The following is a 22,250-nucleotide window of genomic DNA, read 5'->3' on the forward strand; positions in this document are numbered from 1 at the left end:
CAACTGAACTCTACAATAAATATGTAACTAACTGCATAATGTACTTTGCATTTGTACTCAACTCAATAACTTTGCACACATATCGCAACTTTTTAAAATTCGGATGTGAGTATTACAAATTAAAATAACCGAAGCATAATTATTAAAGGAAAAACTCCTGAGTTAAAACTTCTTGCCAAAAAACTTATCCGTTCGTGGAAAAGTTCGCAATCTGAGAGCTTTCCATCAATGTCGGTGACTCGGTTTCCGTGGAGGCTGGGAATGTTTATATAACCGCACCTGGTACGTCTTTATCATCAGCTGTTACGTTGTGCCTGCCGAAGAAGTCCAGGGACAGGGCGCAGGGCAGGCCGGCGGCGGCCGACAGGCTCGCACAGCCCGCCAACAACAACAACACCACTAAACACCTCATGTTCACAAGCCACTAATTAAAATAAAACAAAGTTCTCAAATAAACTCGGCGGCAGCGGTAGACACTCGCGAGCGCGCGTTCGTCGTGTCGGCCGGAGAGCGCGACGCGTGCTCCCTCATCGGTGCGCCTTCCCGGACTGACGGCTCGCGCCCGCCGACCACAGCGCGACACAACTTTTATTACAACTCAAATAAAATCACAAGCTTTCTGAATTCCGTAACTGGTATCAATTTAGCGATCGGACAATTATCTCGATGACGTCATGCATGGTCCGTGAAAAATTTGTAAAAAGTTGCCAATTCGTAAATTTGTCTAAACGCTTCGAGCGTTGCGAATTGTCGAATTTGAGTCCGAATCATCGAATCGAATGTGTCTGTGATTGTCGGAGCTTTTTATATGGCAGTAAAGTGTAGTAAGAAGTGTAGGTATTAGTTTTTGCGTGTTGTTTGTAGCGCTCAGACAGTTGGACGAGTAGCGTGGTGTCGCGGGCTCTGCGGCGGTGCGCGCGCACTCATATCGAGCGTCGCGGCCACCAGTCGCTCCTCCGCTGCCAGACATGACGGCCACCATGACGCTCACTGCTCGCGACCAGCAACCACTCCGCCACTAAATAAATAACCAAACAATACTGACATTGTCGCCGATTGAGCCGTCAGCCGAGTGCAGTGACAGTAGCCGACCTACACGCTACACGCACGTTCGACGAACTTGTTCCGAAAATACCACAACACAAGAGAATATTTTAACACACATTAACATATTATCCTTAGTAATCAACTCACTTATTAACATAAAACCATAATAGTATAATAGTAAGGCAGGGAACTTTGAATTAATAAATTTAATCTCTCGACGAAATACTCACAACCCGAAAGTCGTTAAGATTTTCTCACAATTAATATAAAACAATTGACAAATTAACCATGAACCCGAGAAAACACGAGATCCAACAATGTAATTAAAATTTATTTCATCAAAATAATCAAGTTAACAACTGTGGAGCGGCAGAATTTATAGCTGCGTCATAAATAGTTTATCTTCCATCTGCATAGCTCACCTAATGTCCTGAGATCTGAGGTACATAATGAGCCAGACATGCTACGAATACCGACCACGATAATTAAATGTTCCTAAAGGTACAATTTCCAATGTCAAGCATGAGAGCGACCAGCGCTGCATACAGAAATCATAGAGCAACACTCCGCGCCTACATCTTTTAACCTTTTTTGTCGTATTAGACAATGGTGCAGCGTCGAAACTGACCCATTCCGATGATGAATGCGTGGCGATGGCATATTTTTAATTTATCACCGATAGATAATCCAGGTAGACTGTTCATTGAGGCTCTTTGCTCGCTCGCTCGCCGCCCGCCGCGCCACTATTGTTGCTGAGCGACCGGTGAGCGAGCCGTGCAAGCCATGCGCTGTAGCGGATTGTGTTCTACAAATAGTTCTCCTTACATTCAATGAAAGACATAATCTTTTGACATTGTAACACAATATACGTAGGTACAACAAAGCTTAGTAACTTATTAGTCAACATTAACATTACGCAACGCATTTTTTATTATTATTCTTCGCTATCACGTAATTTAAAATTCATCTTCATAGATGATTACATTGATGACTTTTGATGTACAGTCTCGTAAACTCGTAGCAATGAGCTACGAGTCGTAGCTCACATTTAAGGCAGCGTATAGGAAGGTAAGTAGATTATAATCTATTTTATATATACTGAAGAGAGCTCATGATAATATATTAGGATATATAACTAAGGACTTAAATTATACTGTACCGTACTTAAACTAAGTGAAAAAGCGAAATTAATCGTTCATTTACACGAATTTAAATCACTAAGAAGCGATCTCTTACGCCTTGCACCCCCGGTGTGTATATTTATGTGGGCCCAAACTACAGTCCGCACCGGCTGACTGTTACTGGTAATAAAAGGGACGTCTCATTTATTATTGACAAATATTTCGCGCTGAAAAAACTATTGTACCCTAACGGAAGGCGCCACATTCTAAACTTTATTGTATTTATCATATACAATATACGACCACTTTGGCGGCGAAGGCTTTTATGGTATAAATAATAAAAGACAGGAAATTATATCGATTCTTCAGGCATTGCAGCTCGGGGCGCAGACGGAGGCATCTCGAGTGCGTTTATGTCTTTTGTATGTAAGTGCGCCGGCGCATCCTTAGATGTATTCAGCATTCTTCGTGAATGACTTCACGTTCACAATTACTGCGTAATGTAATTCTGTATTGAATGGAGTCATGTTATTTTGTGAATCTAATGTTTGTTTTGTAGTCAAACGTAACGTAAAGACTTCAAATTCATTCTTAAAGTTACTTCGTCAAAATATTTTTAACACAGACTATCAAGTATCAGGACACAAACTTTAGGCTCTAAATTTTGTGAATAAAATAAAGAACATGATACATTATGACTCATTCAAAGAAAATCCACGACAAACAGTAACTTAAATGTCAACTTTATTTTTGTATCTGCAAATCAACATTTTAATTTCGGACCGCCCAACCTCTTTCCCTAACGCCCAAATACCCCAATAAATTCTGATCAAATTAAACGTTTCCCATATATAATACAATACATTTGAATCGCGTGAGACGTGTCGCTTCATGTCGACACAAGTCGAGACGATTAGCACTGGCCGGCAAGCGCATAAAAACTTTTTGAACGGAAAAAAAATACGTTAAAGAAAAAAAAAGCACCGTGCACAATGGCCAGTGATACCGTGAAAAATGTTCACAAATAAAACAAGTGTTGGATCACCCGGGAAGCCGGTTATACGGTCCTCAATACGTGTGAAACTTATAAACTATTGATTTAATAGGAATGCTTTCTGATTTTCATTTTTTATACGGATTGTACGTAGAGGGTATTAGATACGACTGCTGCGCGTCGCGCGATGCTAGTGGATTGAGAAGGATGTTTGAATGTTTGAGCAGGTTTTTTATGTCTTTTTGTTTCTTTGATTATTTCCTTTTAGGTTATTCGAAACGAATGTTTAAAAGCTATCAAGAACAGTGAGTTACCAATACTAATGTCAGTAGTTACAACACCTAGGTATATTAAACCTATCAAAATCCTCCACATATGCCTATTATTGCCTATCCTGGACAATCTTACAGAAAATTACAAGAAACCCTTATCAGTCAATGAAACTCCAGCATTTCATGACTAATTAAACAGGCCTCGTTAAGTAGCAAGCTGTGTGGCACTAGCACGCGGTGGAAACACGCCTCGTCATCATTTACCTCCAAACACAAGCCCTGATGAGCTCACAATCGGCCCACAATGCTAATGGGTTGCCACAACCTCTACCTGATCACTCGCTTACTCAACAACTTTCAACCAATTAATCATTCCAATACTCCAAGCTTCAATTTTTGACAACTAAAGGAATTTTAATCGAATTCAATACATTGTAAACGATTCCCAGATTCGAGTGAATCAGAATCGAATAGTTGCGATGAATGGAGGTTTTGTATCTATTGTGGCGATGATTCTGTGTTTCGTTGTTGCACGTTGCACAAATTAATTATTACGAATTCCTTTGCAGTGAGCGCGGTTCTCTTATTTCATTTTACGAGTATTTGGTTTCAAATCTCGTAGTTCGTTGTTTAATGTACATTTCAGGAATGAAATTCAGAATCATATGTCTATTTATATCATAGGTTTATCTGAGCTTTTGTCTACAAAATGCTGAAGAAACAACAAACAACATAACGTTAATACGTTTTCCCAATTACAAAAACTATTGACAATTGACATTCTTCACTGAAATTTAAAAGTTTGTGTAGAGAAATATTATTTAAAACAATATAATATATCATTTTTAAATGTCATAAAAATATTTAACACAATAATTTCAATAGCACTCGAAGTGGGAGAGAAACAAAAGTTTCGCTGGACTGGCTTGGTGGCTGGTGGCTGAACAACAAAAAGTGCGGCGGCCGCACAAAAAAGACATTATTACGGTGAACATTTCCAGTAAGTGTGTCAGTGCACTTAAACACAATATAACCAGGATCAAGTAGCGGCGAGGAAACGAAATCGACGGAGTTACTGAACTGGGTGCGATGTAACTGTAAGAGAGATCACGCCTTTAATCTCTGAAGAGGTAGGCAGATGTGCACATTATGGCACGTAATGCCAATATTTAAGTCAAGAGTGAATAGGTTACTTCTAGGTAAGCGCGCTCCATCGTCGACCGCATCGTCGCTTCCCATCAGGTGAGATAGCGGTCAAGCGTGAACCTATATGTAGATAATAAAAAAAAATGCCACTGTACAATGTACACCCACTTTTCACAATTTATGTTGCATGTGGTAAGCCTATTGCCATATACCGGATAAATAAGATATAAGTTATGACTTTTAACGCCGGTTTCGCTACCTTCATGTTAGTTCTTAAACTTATCTGACAGATAGACTCAGATAGTTCATACAAATTATGTTCTACTCGTATATTCAGATTTATCTATCACATAGCGGCTACCCAGACATTGTGAAACTTATCTAATATCTGTTAGTACCGTTAAATATCTGATCACGAATTTAATTTCATGCGTAGAGCTTTTTGTAATCAGTCATAAGCAACTGCTTAATTCTAAGGTACTATGCTGCCGACCTCTTCTAGATTTTTTAGCCTATTAGCAAAAATATATTCATTGTTTCATAGATTAATGGGAGGAAAACACTTTGGATATGTTCTAAAATAAGGCTAACTAACCAACTATTTTGTTATTAATGATTTAAAAGCAAAATTTTATTGAAATTATTTTTATTAACTCAAATCGATCCAACCCAACAACACTTTCTCTTTTATTTAAAGAAGCGCTCTGTTTGGAAACAATGAATAAGTATTTACCTATTGTTCTTCTTTTATTTCTCTTTCTTCCTAACAATTACACTGACCCTTTAGTTACCAGTACTTATTTGTTTTTATTGCGAGAGAAATGTTCTCGTAAAAATTTGGCGATTATGAGATTAACCGTGGGTCAAAGATGTGTTTGTTCTCACTGATTTATATTCTGATTTAATAAAACCTGCTACAAAAGTGTTTACAATAACAGACTCGGGTGTTGGCCAAACACCTACGGCGGTACAATTTGTTGATTTACTTTTATTTGAATAACTTTTTTTAGGTATAAGTGTGATGCCTTTGATATGGTTAATTTTATACATTTGGTCGTTGTATTTAGACGCTTTAGACATCTGTTTTTAGGTCCCTATCTATAAATTATATTTCTAGTAGGTTTTCTCTTCTCCAAAACTCATTTCACAATCAAAAATTACTGCTAAACTGAAAGAACAACGCATTGAAATGAAAAATCAACTAATGATTGTAACAGCGCCACAATCGCCACGTCGTGTCGCGGAATGCTGCTCATGAATATGAGCCTTTAGCATGGCTTGAAACTAGTCGAGAACTGTCTCACGAAAGTTATAATAAAACTAACTAAAACCATTCACTCACTTTTACAGAAACAAACACTATGAAATAAATAAACAAGACACATTCACACGTCACAAAACACCCTTTAGAAACAGCTACAATAACCCACCATATCTACATATACTATGGACGGTATCACCGCATCATCAGAGCACGATGGATGACGGTCATCCGTCAGTGGATGTCGGCACATACATTGAGCTCCTTCATCAGACCCCGTAATGTACCGTGTCCGATTTATTGAGGATCGGTTACAGTATCTGATTGAAGCTATGATGGAACGATGATGCATAAGGTGAGCGTGAGGTCATAATCATCCAGGTTTTAGTTAAATAAAATATAAGTTTCAGTTAAACCTGAAAATCTGATCTGAGGTAAATAATTTGATTGCAAAAGTTAGAGCTCATATGTACACACAGTTCTTTATAAATCTAGCTGTGTTCATCACACACCAACCGTTTCACAAAAATACATAAATCAATATAGTAATTCTAACAGCCGCCCTCAGAGACATTCCTTAGTAAAGATTTTGTATTCAAAATACTAAACACTGAGCTGAGTAATTTAATGGTCACCTGACCATTAAATTACTCTTAGTACGGCGATAAGACATAATTTCGCCAATGAGAAAGTCTACCTTAATTATTTTGCAATACAACAAGACAATCAGGTCAGCTCAGGTTCCAGGTCAATTTTCTTTGACCCAACACCGACTTACACAACACCGCACCCATTATTTCTTAAAAGGAGAGATATTAAAACAAAACTTTGATTAATAAACCGAACATCTGATTAAATACTTTAATTCTTCAAAGCCCCAGCGGCCATGTTGTAATTGGCGAATGTACCGCGGAGGTGCCGTGAAAGAAGACTTTAATTAATGAAATTGTTGATTGATTTCGTATAAAACAACAAAGAAAGTTGTTCGGCTCGCCACCGCGGCTAAGGAAACTTGGCTTGTTGTTCAAAATTCATCAAGTTTTACAAAGTAATTAGGTGCATGCGGTAAACACCTGGCCGCAATAATATAACAGAAGAAAATATACAGTAAAGTAAATTAAAACGGAGTATCTTATGATTTAGTGATTAGTAATCGCTAGCAGCACTACGAATACAGATGTTGCCTAGTCGACTCGGAGCAGGTTACCCGGGTCCGGCTCGAAAAGCAGGAGTAGGAACCGGGTGGTTTTTATTAGTTAATAAGAACCTGACACTCTCTCTAGCTTCGCCCAGGGCAGAACAAGCCAATGGATGATTTTCCCCCTTAAAAAAATCCCAAATTAATAGACATTCTACGATTATTTAGACACCACTAACAGTGAAGGAAAACATCATGAAGAAACGTGATCTTAAAACGTCTGATTATAAGTTTGTAATCGCCAACCCGCATTAAGCAAGCGTGGTGATTAATTCTCAAACCTTTTCCGTGCTAATAGAGGCCTTTGGTCAGCAGTGGCCACTTATAGGCTGTTGATGATCCTAATCCTAAAATTGTCCTAATCATATAAGAGTAATTAAAACTGAAAACGTATTCCAGTGGAAATTAATTAAGAACTTAAAACGTAATGACAAAGTGGACACAGATTACTTCATCCGTATTTAAGGACCTTTATTAAGTCTCCCTTCAAAAGCCACTTAGATCTTTTTTTAATAGATTAAGATTTTTGGTCCCAACACCTATAAAGTCAAGGTAAGAAGGTTCGTTCATTACTAAGCTTACATCTAGTTAATGATCTTTTGCTAATTACTTGGTTTTTAGGCACCTTATAAAAAAAAATAGTAAATGATACGAAATTACCAATATTCGTTAAAGAGAATTCTGTCATCATCATCATCATCATCATCAGCCGAGAGACGTCCACTGCTGAACAAAGGCCTCCCCCTTGGTCCTCCACGTAGAATTCTGTATTTGTTATTTATCCTTAATAATCAATACGATCACGATACCTTTCTCATACTTAACTACAGCTATAGGCATCACCTAGAATTTATTTTTATTGACTTACGGCGCATTCCAATAAACTACCGATCGGTAAATTTGCTTACGAGCCGTAGAATTTTGACACATATTGTATGGAGCTTATGTCAAAATTCTACGGCTCGTAAGCAAATTTACCGATCGGTAGTTTATTGGAATGCGCCGTTAATAAATAACAGGTGGTAAGTACTATGTTTAGATGTTTTTTTTGTATTTGTACTCCGATTATTCCAAATGTCAAACGATTTTCAAAATTCTTCTTTTTTTAAACTTTTCACCAAATGAAGATCTGATGATGGGATCCGAGGAAAATTGTAGGGGCAAGTAATACGCCTGTTACTTTTTTTAATAAATACTTTTAAGCACAACAATCTAAATAATTCACACAGAAACATACTTTCAACCACAAATACTTCAAAAACACAAACTCTAAACATACCTTAATACACACAAAAAGGCACAGCGTTGTAGATTCACATTCACACGGCACCCGAGCCATGAATTATAATATTACAATAAAAACGTCATAATACAATCCAATACAAGTCTCTGGTCTCTGGTTGAATGGAGCGGCTTCACGGAAGGGTAACACAAATCACCACTATGTCATATTCGTGTAATTATCCCGGCCTGGACCCGCCCGATAAGATCTTTATACTCATCTACTAATCTCTTGGTAAGAAAGAAATAAAGAAGTTCCACTTTCAAAAGAAGTCTATTGGATGTTTACCTAATGGACTTTTTATTAAAACATATGTACGACGTCATCCTAATGTTCTTAAAGTATATATCATATTAAGGAATAAGGATTGCAAATGTAAAAGTATATCTGTTAGGTTTCGACACTTTTTGTATTGAAACTCCTAGGCTGACTTTTTGATTCATATTAAAAGTTTAACTCCTTAGCTAATTTTGAATCAAATCATCATCTTCAAAATCATGATGAAGTTTAATTTAATGAAAATGCTAAACTTATTTAAGTGTAAAGTATCTAGAAATGTTATTTCAGTTATCCAAAAATTAGTAAAACTGCAGTAAACTCTACTCTTCAATAATCACTTTTTACTTTTTCTTTTTAATTCCTTCACTAACTGACAAACAATTGAGGGATTAACATTCACTCATCATTTTAAACGATCCTAAAACGAATTAGCCTTATCTGTAGTAGCCAAAAATCTTCCAGAATCATCTAAAGTCATGCACAAAACTTGGTTTTTTCAGACCCTTTTTTTAATTCCTTTCATTCTTGCATGATCCTCGAGCAGCCTGGTGTACCTTCTGTTTCTTTTTATTTGTTCTCAGCTACTAATCCAACGGTTGTGTGACTCAGGCGCCAGGAATGTGCGCGGGCGACGCCGTGTCCTCAGGGAACAGCCTGCGCTCATACACGATGGAGATAACATGAAAAGGTACATTTGACACGAAAGTTTACTTAGAAGAAAGTCAATTGGTTGATGAAAATCATTGTTTCTTATTTTAGCTTCTTAGTAAAATATCAGTCATGAGCATTTCAGAGATACCTTGCCAACTTGAAAGGTGTGAGAAAATTTCGCTGTTTTCATTAATAATATTTGTGTGGACCTTCTTACTTCAATACAATGTACCATGCGCCTGCGCCTCGCGATCAAGATGCATCGCGCATTCCAGTCAGTCGCGCACCCGCTTTCGAGATGAAAGGACCACGTTTTATTATTAAAGTTTATTATAAAATTGAATGGGAATTGTCATAAAATATAATTTTATTCATGAAAAAAAAATAGTTTCTTCATTTAAGTTAATATTTAGGTACCTATTTAATTTTAAATACAAGAAATAAATTATTAAAGTCTTATTATAACTGAACTTGTCTCTTCAAATAGTCAGCCACTAAGTTTAACATAATAAAACTAAAATAGGATATTATAAAATTAATCAATTGCAATACTTTGTCGAAATATCTAAAAACTACAGATTTTTACTTTTTTATCAGCGAGAAAACCACTAAATTCTAAGACAATATGTTCTCATAATTTTAACGCCGGCGTAGGTGCTGTACTAGACCCAGTTTTCACGAGTTTGGTTATTAGTATAATAGGGGCGGGCCTACTGCCAAGCCACACACCGACCGGCACAAATTACAGCTCACGTCACGTCCACCTCATTAGGAAACCTAAACCTATATTACTAAAGTTCATATTCATTAATAATATTGTACCTACACACAATAAGAATAAATACGTACAAGACTACTGTTGTTGTTCTAAGTAAGAAATTCTTCAAAAAAAATTAAGCAATCAGCACTGATCATCACTCTTTTATAACGTACTACAATTTATTGATTGTAGTCAAAAATATGAAAATATCGGTCTGTCTGGTTTACACGTGCAAGCAACTGAACCATTGTTTCAAATATTAATATCAAATGATACAAATAACTCAAAAAAGACACCATTTTTTTTATTCTCCACGTAGTTGGTATTACTCGGTATACTAAAACGGGCAGAATTAACGTTCCTTTTTTTAATTAAGTCCAGGAAACTTGATACAGATGAGCGTAGCAAATGTGACAGAATTCTATCTGTAAGTAATAGTAAAATAATGTGTAGTACCTAACTACATTCAAATCGACTGAATTCTATTAGGAAAAGAGCCCTAATAAAAAAATAAAAAAATGTCAGAAAGATAGGTTACACTGAAAATAAAACACATTAGGTATATAGAGATTTCAATCCCATATAAGAAAACTTTAACCTCATCTCTCAATGCCATTCTGATAATACATATGACCTACAAACATGACGTAAATTAACGTCTTACGATTAGACGTAAGTGTATTACATATATGTTATACATCTAGCTATGTGCTAGCGACAGGTCTCACATTAGCCACAAAGAACATCCGCAATGGCCGACAAACTCCAGACATAACAAGCCAAGTAACACGGACATTATTTTACAAGTACACACGCTTAGTAACACAAGCGACAAATTAGAACAAATATCTTTAAGAAACATGGGTGATGTAATTTTTCGTAGAAAATTATTTGAATGCTGTCACCCAACACTGAATGGTGTTCCGACAGAGAACTAAAGTTACTGATACAGCTCAGAGGATTAGCAAGCTGAAGTGGCAGTGGGTAAACGTGTCCTAGAGTGGAAACTCCGTCTAGGCAAGAGTAGTGTAGGGCGCCCTCCAGCTAGGTGGAGTGACGATATCCGCAAGGTGACTGGGCAGGGTTCGATGCGTAGAGCTGAAGATCGAGCTCAGTGGCATGCTATTGGAGAGGCCTATGTCCAGCAGTGAACGAGAACAGACTGATGATGCTGTTATCCATTCCCATGAGAATCAACAACAGATGGTGGCAGTCCATTGCTGAGCTGTGAACATCTTTCCTTAGCATAAGTTTTGTGTGTACCGCCACGTATGGTAAGCGGATTGGAGATCACAGCTTAAAAGATTCGTCATTAGGAACCGCTGCAGTCTGTCCAGTCTCTATCATTGCAGTCCCTGAGTCGGTTTTTACCACTCTTGCAGGAAAAGTAGGTGTACACACGACAACATACTAATATTTTCATCATACTCAAAGTACACACGCAGTTCTGTAACTCCTGTACCAACGCTCACAATAAAATACGAGTGATGCACAAAGACAATAGTGCCATAAGTCGTAGCATGAAGTTTGTATCTGTGAAGCAATCACAATGCACGCTGCGCGCACGCAACGTTCCCATGTAATTGTGAGTTAGTAACCAGACTTGTTTTAAAAAGCTGTGTGCCTGTCGGAAATATCTTAAGACGACTATAAGTTCGACAAATATTTTTTTTGCAAGCAAATTCTTGTGGACAAAAAATATTGTTTTCTTTTCCTCGACACTCTGCTTAATATTATGTAAACGGAAAATGTGACCTATGTCTTTAATATGCTGGACAGAATCCAATTTCCATTTATTGAGACGTTTGTAGTATCGCACAAGAAGCTAGAGGGCTCGAGGTCGATTCCAAGGCCAGAGAAAGTGTTATCGAATGTTTACTATAGCCAACTATTTTCGGAAAATTAACGCGATTTTATGTAATCAAAAAGTTCACCCATATAAGTAAAACCAACGCATTAATCGCCGTCGAACCTACACCTACACGAAAAAACGTTTACTAAGGCCAAGGCCGAACTGAAATCAACTGAACACTTAGATTAGAGTAGATTGCTTTGAAATTGAATCGCTTTACCTAATAACGCGTATAATTCTATTGTAATCAAACGCTATTGTAACTAGTAATGGCAAATCGATTTTATGTAAATTGAATAATGGATTGAGAACTCATTCCGAATAGTAAACTGTACTTAGATAATGTGAGTTTTTGTCTTCAGTTATCTCAAATCTGATATATGGGATTTAAGTCATTAATTATTATTGAAAATACATTCGATAACTAAATTATTCCAGTCATTTGGTTAACTACAAACTCAGAATTCCTAATGTACGCTACACACCTTACAATTTAACTGTGCAGTTTTATCTGTACAGTTAAATCGTAGGTCCATACAGGCTACACACCTTACGATTTAACTATACAGTTCGACTGTACAGTTGAAACTGCATAGTTAAATCGTAAGGTATAAAGCCCCTATAACACCATAATATCATGCCTTTTATCCCCTTGCGATTTGGTACCCAGACACCGACACACACATGCTTACCAAAATAAAACACCAACTTCTCGCCTATATTTTCTTGTAATGGGAAGCAAGGATATTGACATACACCATGCTACTTTCAAATATAATCAGTAACCAGCTAACGCTATTGTTTAATATTAAGCTATAGGCAATTTACCTTCTACTTATTTCAACAAACATCAACATAACAATATTACCAAACCATAATTTGCTTCCAAAACGAATGCGTCAATAAAAAACTTGCCATATTATTTCCCTAAAGGGTAAATGATGAGTTGAAAACATTTTTAGCCTTGGCAACACTTTCCTACCTTTACGGAAGCCAGGTGTAAGTAAAGCTAAAGTAAAAACTTTTTCTTCGCGTCGTTAATCATTGCCAAAAGTACGCTCGACGGTTGTTCAACAAAATGACTGTTTCACTGCGAGCAGTTATTTATGACACAGTAAGAAGTACTGCCTACTTCTAATTTTCAAGGGCTTGTGAAACTAAAACTAGTTAGAATTAGGTACTTGAAACTTTTCTATAGATCACGAAAAAGCATATTTAAAGGCAGCTCACATTAGTAACTTTTTTTTAGGGGGGAAAATCATCCAATGACTTCTCCCGCCTTGAGCGAGGCGAGAGGGAGTGTCAGACTCTTACTGACTAAAAACCACCCCGTTCCTACTCCTACTTTTCGAGCCGGAACCCCGGTAATCCGCTAGGCAGTCCGCAGCTCCGGGTCCGCATCAGCCCTACTGGGCCCCACCTAACATTAGTAGCTTAAAATGACGATTTAAAACTCTGAAGACGTAGAACAACTTATATATTTAAAACACTTTCCCCCGTCTAAGTATCGAGCCTGATTAAGTCACGACTACTAGAATATGTACTCAATACATTAGGTATAATTATATTCATGAAGTCTTTTCCAATCGGCGGAAAATGGAGCTTTCAATTCTATATACCTAGGTACTGACAGCTGATAGACTATTACTCGGAAAAGTAAATCTACTTTTATGGTTAGTTAGATACTAGGTAGTACTACAGTTGCCTACCTCGGCTACTCAATATCACAGTTACTAAGTTTTCATTCGACAGTAATACATAGGTACCTAGTTACCAATACCTACTCATCTTTTAAGTGCCTATCTAAGTGAACAAGTCGAACAAAAATCTTGAAAATCCTTAACAAACCTTTCAAGGCAACTTAATCCCACTCAGTGTTAAACTAAACATGGTTGTGTGTAATTAATCTCACTATTCCATGAGTCTAATAGCAAAGTCTCGAAGTGGAAATCAAAGAAAAGTTTCATAGTAGGGGCGGCAGGCAGGGCCAGATGCGATGTGGAATGGCCGCGGCGCGCCCGGATAGCCCGCCACGGTCATAAAACTTTTTAAATTGCTTTCTTTTTACATTTAAATAAATGGTTGTTGTAAATAATTCGCGGATTCCTTTATTTTCTTTCTGTGTAGCGGATCTGTGCGGAGTTTGTATTTATCAGGCGTTATTGTACTTGTAATCTTCCTGTATCTTTGTTCTGCGGTAAATAAGTTAATACTTAGGCAATATTTCTGGTACGCTCGTATAATGTGATTACTTATTCAATTTAAGTTTTAATTTTTATTTAAAAATATTCACCAACAACCAGATAATATTACCTTAATTTGAAATGCATCAAAGGCACTCAGTTTCGGATTCGCCCCTGTGTCCCTAGTCCCAGGTAGGGGGCGGAACTCTTCACGTTTGAACTTCGCAATCTCTCGGCTCGCATCGAAGCCTCCTTTCTTCAAACTCCACGAGTATGTAATCCGTTTCGAGCCCGTGACCCCATTTCACGTATAGCTCAAATTCTAACTTTTCCGACAGAATCACCGACGAGATTTTTTGTGACATTAGGCGGATAGGTTATATGTAAGTGATATAATATTTATAAGCTACCGTTATATTTTATTTTATGTACCTATGGTTGTATGTACCTACGTAATTATAATAAAATAGAGAAACAGAGTTTATTAAAGGTTTATAAGTATACATAATTATAATAGTTATCTATATACATAGAGATTATGTTGAAAAACTTCATAACAATTAAAATGACTACATGGTTGGCGCGGCAGCTAGGCTGTAGTGTAACGTGTAACGGGTTCAATTCCCGTACGGACTCAGTTGTTTCGGGTTTGGGTGTCATGCGTATGTGAACTTGTATGTTTGTAAACGCACCCACGACACAGGAGAAAATCCTAATGTTTTTTCTATTTAAAAAAAAAAGAAATGACAGCTACGCGCTGTCTACGAAATTTACTACGGCAAGCAGCACTACGAACCAAAACCGTATATTTTTTCCATTTGACCTAACCAATATTGACCACTGCTCACTTCAGACTCCAAACGTCAACTCAAGACATATTGGTCCAGCACAATAGCCACATAATTAGTTGGAGCCATTTACTCTGCGTCAGGAGTGGGTGAATGAATGGGCGTAATCGCGCGGTAATAACGTAGTGAGCCAGTGATGACGGCTTGCAAGTAGCCACCAAATAGTCTGGCACACAAGTGTTAGCTTCACTCGTATCGTCGTGTATAATATTGGTAATGTATGTAGTATGAAAATAAGTTTAGACTTTTATTAATTTTCATAAACAATGTTGCATGAGGCAAAACATTTTTACTTAAAATGTTTACGTCATTTCAGATTGTATTCCACTGGGTATAATAGCCACTAAGCTGTGGTGTCTTTCGTTTTCGAGAGCAGATAATTAGATCTTGATAATATGTAGTATAAGAAAGATCACAAACTAAAGTAATATTGTGCCTTCAACTGCTCCCCAATTTCTTAGTCTTATTATAAAAATACGACCGTTTCGCCCGATATATGACTTATTATAGTCGTATTTCGCACAATACATTTCTTTAAAAAAGTGCTGCAAACCAACTCTTCAAAGAAACACGTTTACATTTAGGAAATAACTTTATTAAAAAAATAATTAACCATAATTCGCAGTCAAATCATTTTGATCCTTACATACAACAGGCACACTGGAACACTTATAACTAAGAAGGTACAGAATAATAAGGTGGTAATTTCCCTGGCAATGTAGAGTTTACATAAACGTGATCTTTGTTCGTACTTGGTTCACTTGCCATACATTGAGATTTTCGTATTCCTCGATACAAGCGTCCACCTGTTAGAAAAGGGAAAATATACTTAGTTTGTTTCACTATAAAGTTGTAATTTGAATGATAACAATACCTAGAATTTCGTATCTGAAAACCTCAAATTCTGTGTAGTAAACTTACTTGATCGGGTTTGAATCCCTTGTCGACACAGCGCTCGATGACGTCAGCAATCTTGACAGTTTGGTTCGAGCCCGCCAGGTCACGTACGATCGCGAAGATTCGGTCCGTGGAACTTATACCCCTGTGTACGCAAGTATTATAAGCAATTATTAACTATAATTGGAACAAAACATATAAATATTATGGATAGAATTGTTTTAATGGGATGGGGGAGTAAACGACCATATGATGCATCTAATGGTATGATAAATGCTACCCATGGACACACCCGGAGCTGCGGACTACCTAGCAGATTTACCGCGTCTGCGGATGCTGTGGATTAGCAGGAGTAAGAACGGGATGGTTTTTAGTCAGTAAAAAGCGTCGCAACGCAAAATCGGACGAAACTACTGGTAGAAGCTAGAAATACCAAATTTACACAAAAACAAAAGACAGTTTTCTGGCAAGATTCAATCGAATGTTTGTCAAAAAGATGTATAGTATACCTTTGCACGTTCTCATCGACAGGCGCCAGAGATTGTTTCGACATTTCAACCAGACGAATAGCTTCCGATACGTCCTCCTTTTCCACTACATCTGACAACCTAGAAACAAGAGGAAGGTTCTAAGGTGGTTTGGACTGGCCATCAATTCCTGAACAATTGTCTGTAGTCTTAGTCCTAAAATTCTCAGCACTTCCTATGTAATAGTTAAGTGGTATCTGTTTATTCACTATTGATTTTTATGGGAAAACGTGATAATTCCTCAAAATGTTCAAAAAATATTTTCTATTCTCTACAAGAAGTAGATATACATACTATTACATACATAATAGTTTTACATGGAAGATGGAAAACCTATATTTGATACAGAATAGACATACTCTATATATTTGTAATATCGACCAATAACAACAAAATACTCTGCACACCTGAGTCTCGCCAGTGCAGTGGACAGTCGCAGTATGGCGAGCAGGTTCCTGGCCGACGTGAAGGTGACGTCGCGCGCGTTGCGGGCCTCGCGACGGAGCTCCACGTACGACGCTGCAGGTGTACACATTAAATAAGAGAAAACTGACAAAGAGCTCATGTCCATATGATATGAACAGACGAATTACGTTTATTTTTGAAAATATACTATAGAGGTATAATAAGTTGGAAGGCTATACAATATATCAAACTTTTTGTTTTCAGTTCATTATTAGATCTATAGATTTTTGAGTTGCTTGACATATTATTACAAACTTTCGCAGGTTGGGCTAGTCATTTACATTCATCATTCTAGCTCCTGAAAAACTTCCCATCTAATCCTTATTTTTCGTGCCAAATAACTGAACTATAATAGATAAGAAAATAAATATCAATCAGAATCTCATAACAACGTAATACATAGGTGGTACTAACAGACGATGTAGTCGGCGAGGTGCGTGGGCACGGTGGGGTTCTTCCTCTTGGTGAGCGCGACGTACCGGCGCACGAGTCGCATGGACAGCGCGCGGACGGCGCCGGGCGGCTGGGCCGAGTGCTGGTGCACGTACGCTATGTGCTTCGCTAGCTCCAAGTCCTTCTCGCTGGGGATCGAAGGATTTGTTAGTATTTAATTGTAACTTATAGAATGGTAATGAGGATTATTGTAATGTCATTTCTTATTGCTTTACTTATGTAATCGAATAATGTCATATCTTATTCATTTACTTAATCGAATATTCGAAATAAATTGAAAAACACAATATCATACATCATATTTTGATATTGTCTACTAGTCTAGTGAGGATTTTTTTTTTATCAATAGAAATGAAAGAGCAACTATACAAAAATGTGAATTGGTATCTGCTGCATTTGAATACTAATTACTCCACAATAAATTATTCAGACAGTAAGAAGTTATAGTTAATACAGGTAATTTAAACTCAAAAGTCTATTAATAGCTCCAACATCAGCCCAAAAAATTTGCCTTAACGGATTGTGGAGAGTAAATGGTAGTAACTCTAAACCCAAATTATTTAAGAAAAGGCCTGGTAAAAAAACGTAGTACATCCAACATACCGGTTAGGTTTGTCCTGTATGAGCCACAGGAGGTCGAACCTGGAGAGTAGCGCGGCGGGCAGCTGTATGTTCTGCTCGATGGTCCGCTTGGGGTTGTAGCGCCCGTACGCCGGGTTGGCCGCCGCCAGGATCGACACGCGGGCGTTCAGGCACGTCATTATACCCGCCTGGGACACAACACTCGCTGTTACTACGTGTATACAATTACATAGTATTAAAACAAGCAAAGCTAGCATTCTCTGACTGGAGGCTAGACAACTGTGACCATGTAATCCAATGTGTCGCAGTTGCGAGTGATTTCTGGTCTAGTTGTGATAAATACATGACTTTTGGGTTTACAACCACACTCACGACACATGATGACGCTGTTATGTGAGACAGCATAAAAAGTAAACAATTATACATACACAATTTCTTTCAAGAAGCAAGAACATAAACAGTTTTAATTATAGTTATAAATGAATCCTGCAAGGAAAAAACTTTGGTAGAGAAAATTATTTAAAACTTACTTATCAGTGAAAATAACGCATTTTTAAAGTAATTTCAATTCAAATTTCAAGGTGGTAGAGCTAAGTTTACCTTAGCAATGCTGATGGTCTGTTGTTCCATGACCTCATGGATGGCGGTGCGGTCGTTCTCCGCCATCTTGTCAAACTCGTCGATGCAGCAGACGCCCTGGTCCGCCAGCACTAGCGCGCCGCCCTCCAACATCATTTCGCCAGTGAATGGGTCCTACAAACATACAATATAATTTAGAATCCGTCTTGAATGAATCATATACATATTTTGAAGTAGAAAATTAGAAACGCCCACACAATAATGAAGCTTGTCCTTATAACTTACTAAATTGCATGTTAGATTCCATCACTGGCTTATTTAGAGGTGACAGTATTATTTCATTCTAGTTTAAGAAAGTGTTCTTCATTGGAAGAACACTTTCTTAAACTTAGACTTAGACTTAACCAAATTAGTTTTAGTGTGCAAGTGAAGTATTGATTGTAGTCCAAAAAGACAATTATTATATAACATACGTAATTTGTATGTAGTGGCATCGTACCTTCATAACAGCGGCAGTGAGACCGACCCCGGAGGAGCCCCGGCCCGTGGTGTACTGGGAGCGCGGCGCGAGCCGGTCGATGTAGTTCAGCAACTGAGACTTTGCCACTCCAGGGTCGCCCATCAGACAAATGTTTATGTTGCCACGGATCTTCATACCGTTTGGACGTCTAAACGATAGGAAAACACATTTTTACGACTTTGATAATAATAAACGAAATATTTGTGTTCCAATACGTCAAAAACCTCATTAACGTCTCGTCTTTTATCCCCGCTAGATGAGCTAGACACAGATGCACATTACGGAATATTGTGTTCTAATAGCAATAATGATAGTCCCATTTATTGTATGGGGATGGCAGAAACGTAACTAACTAGTAGTGGGGTTTCTACAATATATACAAATATAGACACTTTCTACCTAATAATCATTACTAAAGGGGTTCTGATAAACCAAAAATGTAACATATTATTAGACAATATAACTTACTTATCGACACCTCCAACTAGCAGCAACAACAGGGCCTTCTTAACGTCTTCATGTCCGTATATCTCGGGCGCCAGACTGCGCGCCATGCGGGAGTACAGGTCCTCGTCCGCCAGCTCTGCTAACTCCTCCTCTGTCAGGGCCTCTGCCATCTCACTCTCGTCTGACTGGTTCAGGCAGTGCACCGACTACACAGACATTGCAAAAAAATAGTTTAATTAAACCACCTTTGCATAAGACTTTTTATAAAATAAGTAATGTATAGTTGTACACCAGAGGACAATACAACTTGATTGTCATGAGAAATACTATTTATAATTCATAACAGAAATAAGAATATTCTTAAGTCATGTAACTACAACTAGAAAAATTAACAACACCCCACAAACCTTCGGGAAAACTCAGCTATCTATCAACTCAGCTATCCCTCTAATCAAGTTAAGCATCATTATTAACTTACATGGGCCTCTAAGTAGGTGTCTGAGAGCAGTCCTTGCACAACTTGTCTGAAGCCGGAGGTGAGCAGTGGCAGGAACACTCCGGTGACGGCCACGTGGTCCCCGGGCTGGGCGCGCCGCGTCGTCTCCCCGCGACAGTACACAGACAGCTGGCGCGGGATGTGGCCCACTGGCACTTGGTCAGACTGGAACAACAATATTATTTTAATAAATGTTACTACTACTACTACATAACTACATATTGAGCTGAATAATTTAAAGTTTTCATAGATTAAACAAAGCAATTAAAAGTGGCAATCAACTACATAATTACTAAAGTTCTATAAATTTGTCAGAATACACTTCAAGTGAATGATTATGTACATACACAGATATTACAGTGTAGTTAGTAGTTTAAAACTACCAACTTAATAACAACATAAATTTTAAATAAAAAACTAAGCTGTACATACATGTTCCTGAATCTTAAGCTCTTGGAACTTCTGGAAGCGCGAGCCTCTGGTCTGCAGATGTAGTTGGCCGGCCGTCTTGTTGAGGCGGCAGTCGTCGGCCGTGCAGGCGGGCGGCGGCGTGAACTGCAGGCCGCGCACTGGCTGGTACGTCTCCGCGCCGCACGCGCTGCACGAGTACGTCGCCACCACCAACAGGGGCTTCACGTCCGTGCAGCGGGTTACGATGCCTGCAGGACACCAATGTCTATGTTTAGCTTGTTTTTTACAAGAAGAGCCATCTTCGACACTAATGGGCTGGCTTAACCAGAAAAGCAGAGTGCTAAATGCTTGCCTTGCTATATAAAATAAATAGTCATACCTCTAATAGTGACCAGTTTGCCAATGTGCTCAGCCTTCACCTCTCTGATGGGGAGGGACTTTGATGAGGACAGGTCCTTGAAGTACACCTCACTAAGGGAACAATTAATATTATTATAACTCTACCAGTAGTATGAGTAACACAATGATTTTTTTTTTGTGTTTTAACAGATATATTTTAATATTGATTGATGTGTAACCATTAATTCATAAGCCCAAAATCTAATATATTTATATTATATATTATAATATATTAATAAAGATAATTACAATAATGAACTAAGTTAGTTTCTAATTAGTAAAGCCTTGAAAACATGCAATGAAATCTAGAATCTGTTACTTCATTATCTATATGAACATGAGGATCCCATCACAGTCCTGTGCTGGACAATACAAAATATAAACTAATCTTCATGCTTCAACTTGCAATTTAAAATTGAGAATAAAGAAAAGTTTTACTCATGTACTTACAATCTCCTGATGAGTTCTGGAGGGTATCTGTTGCGAGGATCCCTCATCTCTCCAGGGATCCTGTGGTTCCTGGCTTCCAGCATAATCCTGTGCTCTATGTACACATCTAGCGCGTCTTTGGCAACAACCTGCAGAGTTTAAGTTATCTTTATAATGGTCTATATACAAATTAGTTGAAATTATGATAGCGTGATGATGTAGATAAATATCGATAGATTATAACAAAGTGAATTATAAAGTATACCAGTAGTGAATTTCTTAGCTAAGAAGAGTTACAGGTATATAATTTACTAGTAAATGTTAACTTTAAATAAGCAACATACAATGCATTGTAGACAGCAGATAACAATAACAGCCAGATAACATTATAACTGATCAATTACATCCAAAATCTGATTCACTCTGACATCTCAAGGAACTTAAATCAATCCAAATATTTTAATTAAGATTGGTTAATAATTTTATAAATGGGATTTAGGTGATTACCTCTCTGTGCTTGAAATCTGGAAGCATCTCATACACAACGTCTGAGACCATGGTAGTGTACCGGCGTGTGTTCTGCCGCACTGCCTCCGCCAACTCCTCATTAGCGTCGTGTAAGTCATCCAAATCCACCACAAATGCATTCTGAAATTTCATCATTCAGATCTTGTAAATACATTTTCTTTTGTGACAGACTTTACACTACATAGTGATAAGAATAAAAGATCATCTACAACTTACTTGTTCTCTGTGTGCAACCTTAGTGAGTTGCTCTGAGTATTTGAAGTGCTTGTTCCCTTCATCATCACTTTGACAAAAATCTATGAAGAAGTTCTTAAAAGACTCTGAAATGAAACATAGATGTTTAGATGTTATTTTAGGTTAGATTTTACTACAAACAAAATAGAAAACACAATAATTCAATACCTTTATCGGCTGCATAGTCGCGCATAGCCATTTTTTAAGTTTTTTGGAGAGAATATAACCGAAACAAACAATTAATTACGAGTTTTCCCAGTTGTTTTGTATACGCAACAAATAACCGCGGCACTCGTTTGTTTGACAGTTTGATAAAATTGGCGCGAAGTGGTTTCACTTCATTATTATAACATTCGTTGGTAATAGTGATGCCCCTCACTGAACTAAAG

At 37.7% G+C, this 22,250-nt stretch overlaps 2 protein-coding genes across 2 annotated transcripts in view; both read right to left on the reverse strand.

Moving 5' to 3' along the window:
• The window catches only part of LOC118262453 (division abnormally delayed protein), a 99,563-nt gene extending 98,988 nt beyond the window's left edge, over positions 1-575 (reverse strand). Inside the window, exon 1 of the mRNA XM_035573814.2 lies at positions 280-575. Within this exon, the coding sequence (XP_035429707.2) occupies positions 280-412 (133 nt within the window). The 5' untranslated portion in view covers positions 413-575. The remainder of the gene's footprint in view (positions 1-279) is intronic.
• Positions 576-15,473: 14,898 nt separating this feature from the next.
• Positions 15,474-22,193, reverse strand: LOC118262492 (DNA replication licensing factor Mcm7). The gene is made up of 16 exons (XM_035573909.2): positions 22,030-22,193; positions 21,844-21,947; positions 21,607-21,747; positions 21,121-21,248; positions 20,651-20,742; positions 20,293-20,519; positions 19,843-20,025; positions 19,386-19,570; positions 18,897-19,065; positions 18,419-18,571; positions 17,840-18,006; positions 17,198-17,364; positions 16,726-16,837; positions 16,301-16,399; positions 15,816-15,936; positions 15,474-15,700 (listed from the first exon to the last, which is right to left on the reverse strand). The coding sequence occupies exons 1-16, from the start codon at positions 22,058-22,060 to the stop codon at positions 15,620-15,622; spliced, it is 2,160 nt and encodes a 719-aa protein (XP_035429802.2). The 5' UTR covers positions 22,061-22,193; the 3' UTR covers positions 15,474-15,619.
• Between the last annotated feature and the right edge of the window lie 57 nt (positions 22,194-22,250).

This window comes from Spodoptera frugiperda, chromosome 12 (genome assembly GCF_023101765.2).
Source record: "Spodoptera frugiperda isolate SF20-4 chromosome 12, AGI-APGP_CSIRO_Sfru_2.0, whole genome shotgun sequence".
Taxonomy (NCBI): domain Eukaryota; kingdom Metazoa; phylum Arthropoda; class Insecta; order Lepidoptera; family Noctuidae; genus Spodoptera; species Spodoptera frugiperda.

Coding starts and splice junctions, on each gene's coding strand:
- LOC118262492 (XM_035573909.2), bottom strand. CDS start 22,060: ATGGCTATGCGCGACTATGCAGCCGATAAAG. Junction 21,948..22,029: donor CGACTATGCAGCCGATAAAG/GTATTGAATTAT, acceptor GTTTCATTTCAG/AGTCTTTTAAGAACTTCTTC. Junction 20,743..21,120: donor CCAGAACTCATCAGGAGATT/GTAAGTACATGA, acceptor TTGTTCCCTTAG/TGAGGTGTACTTCAAGGACC.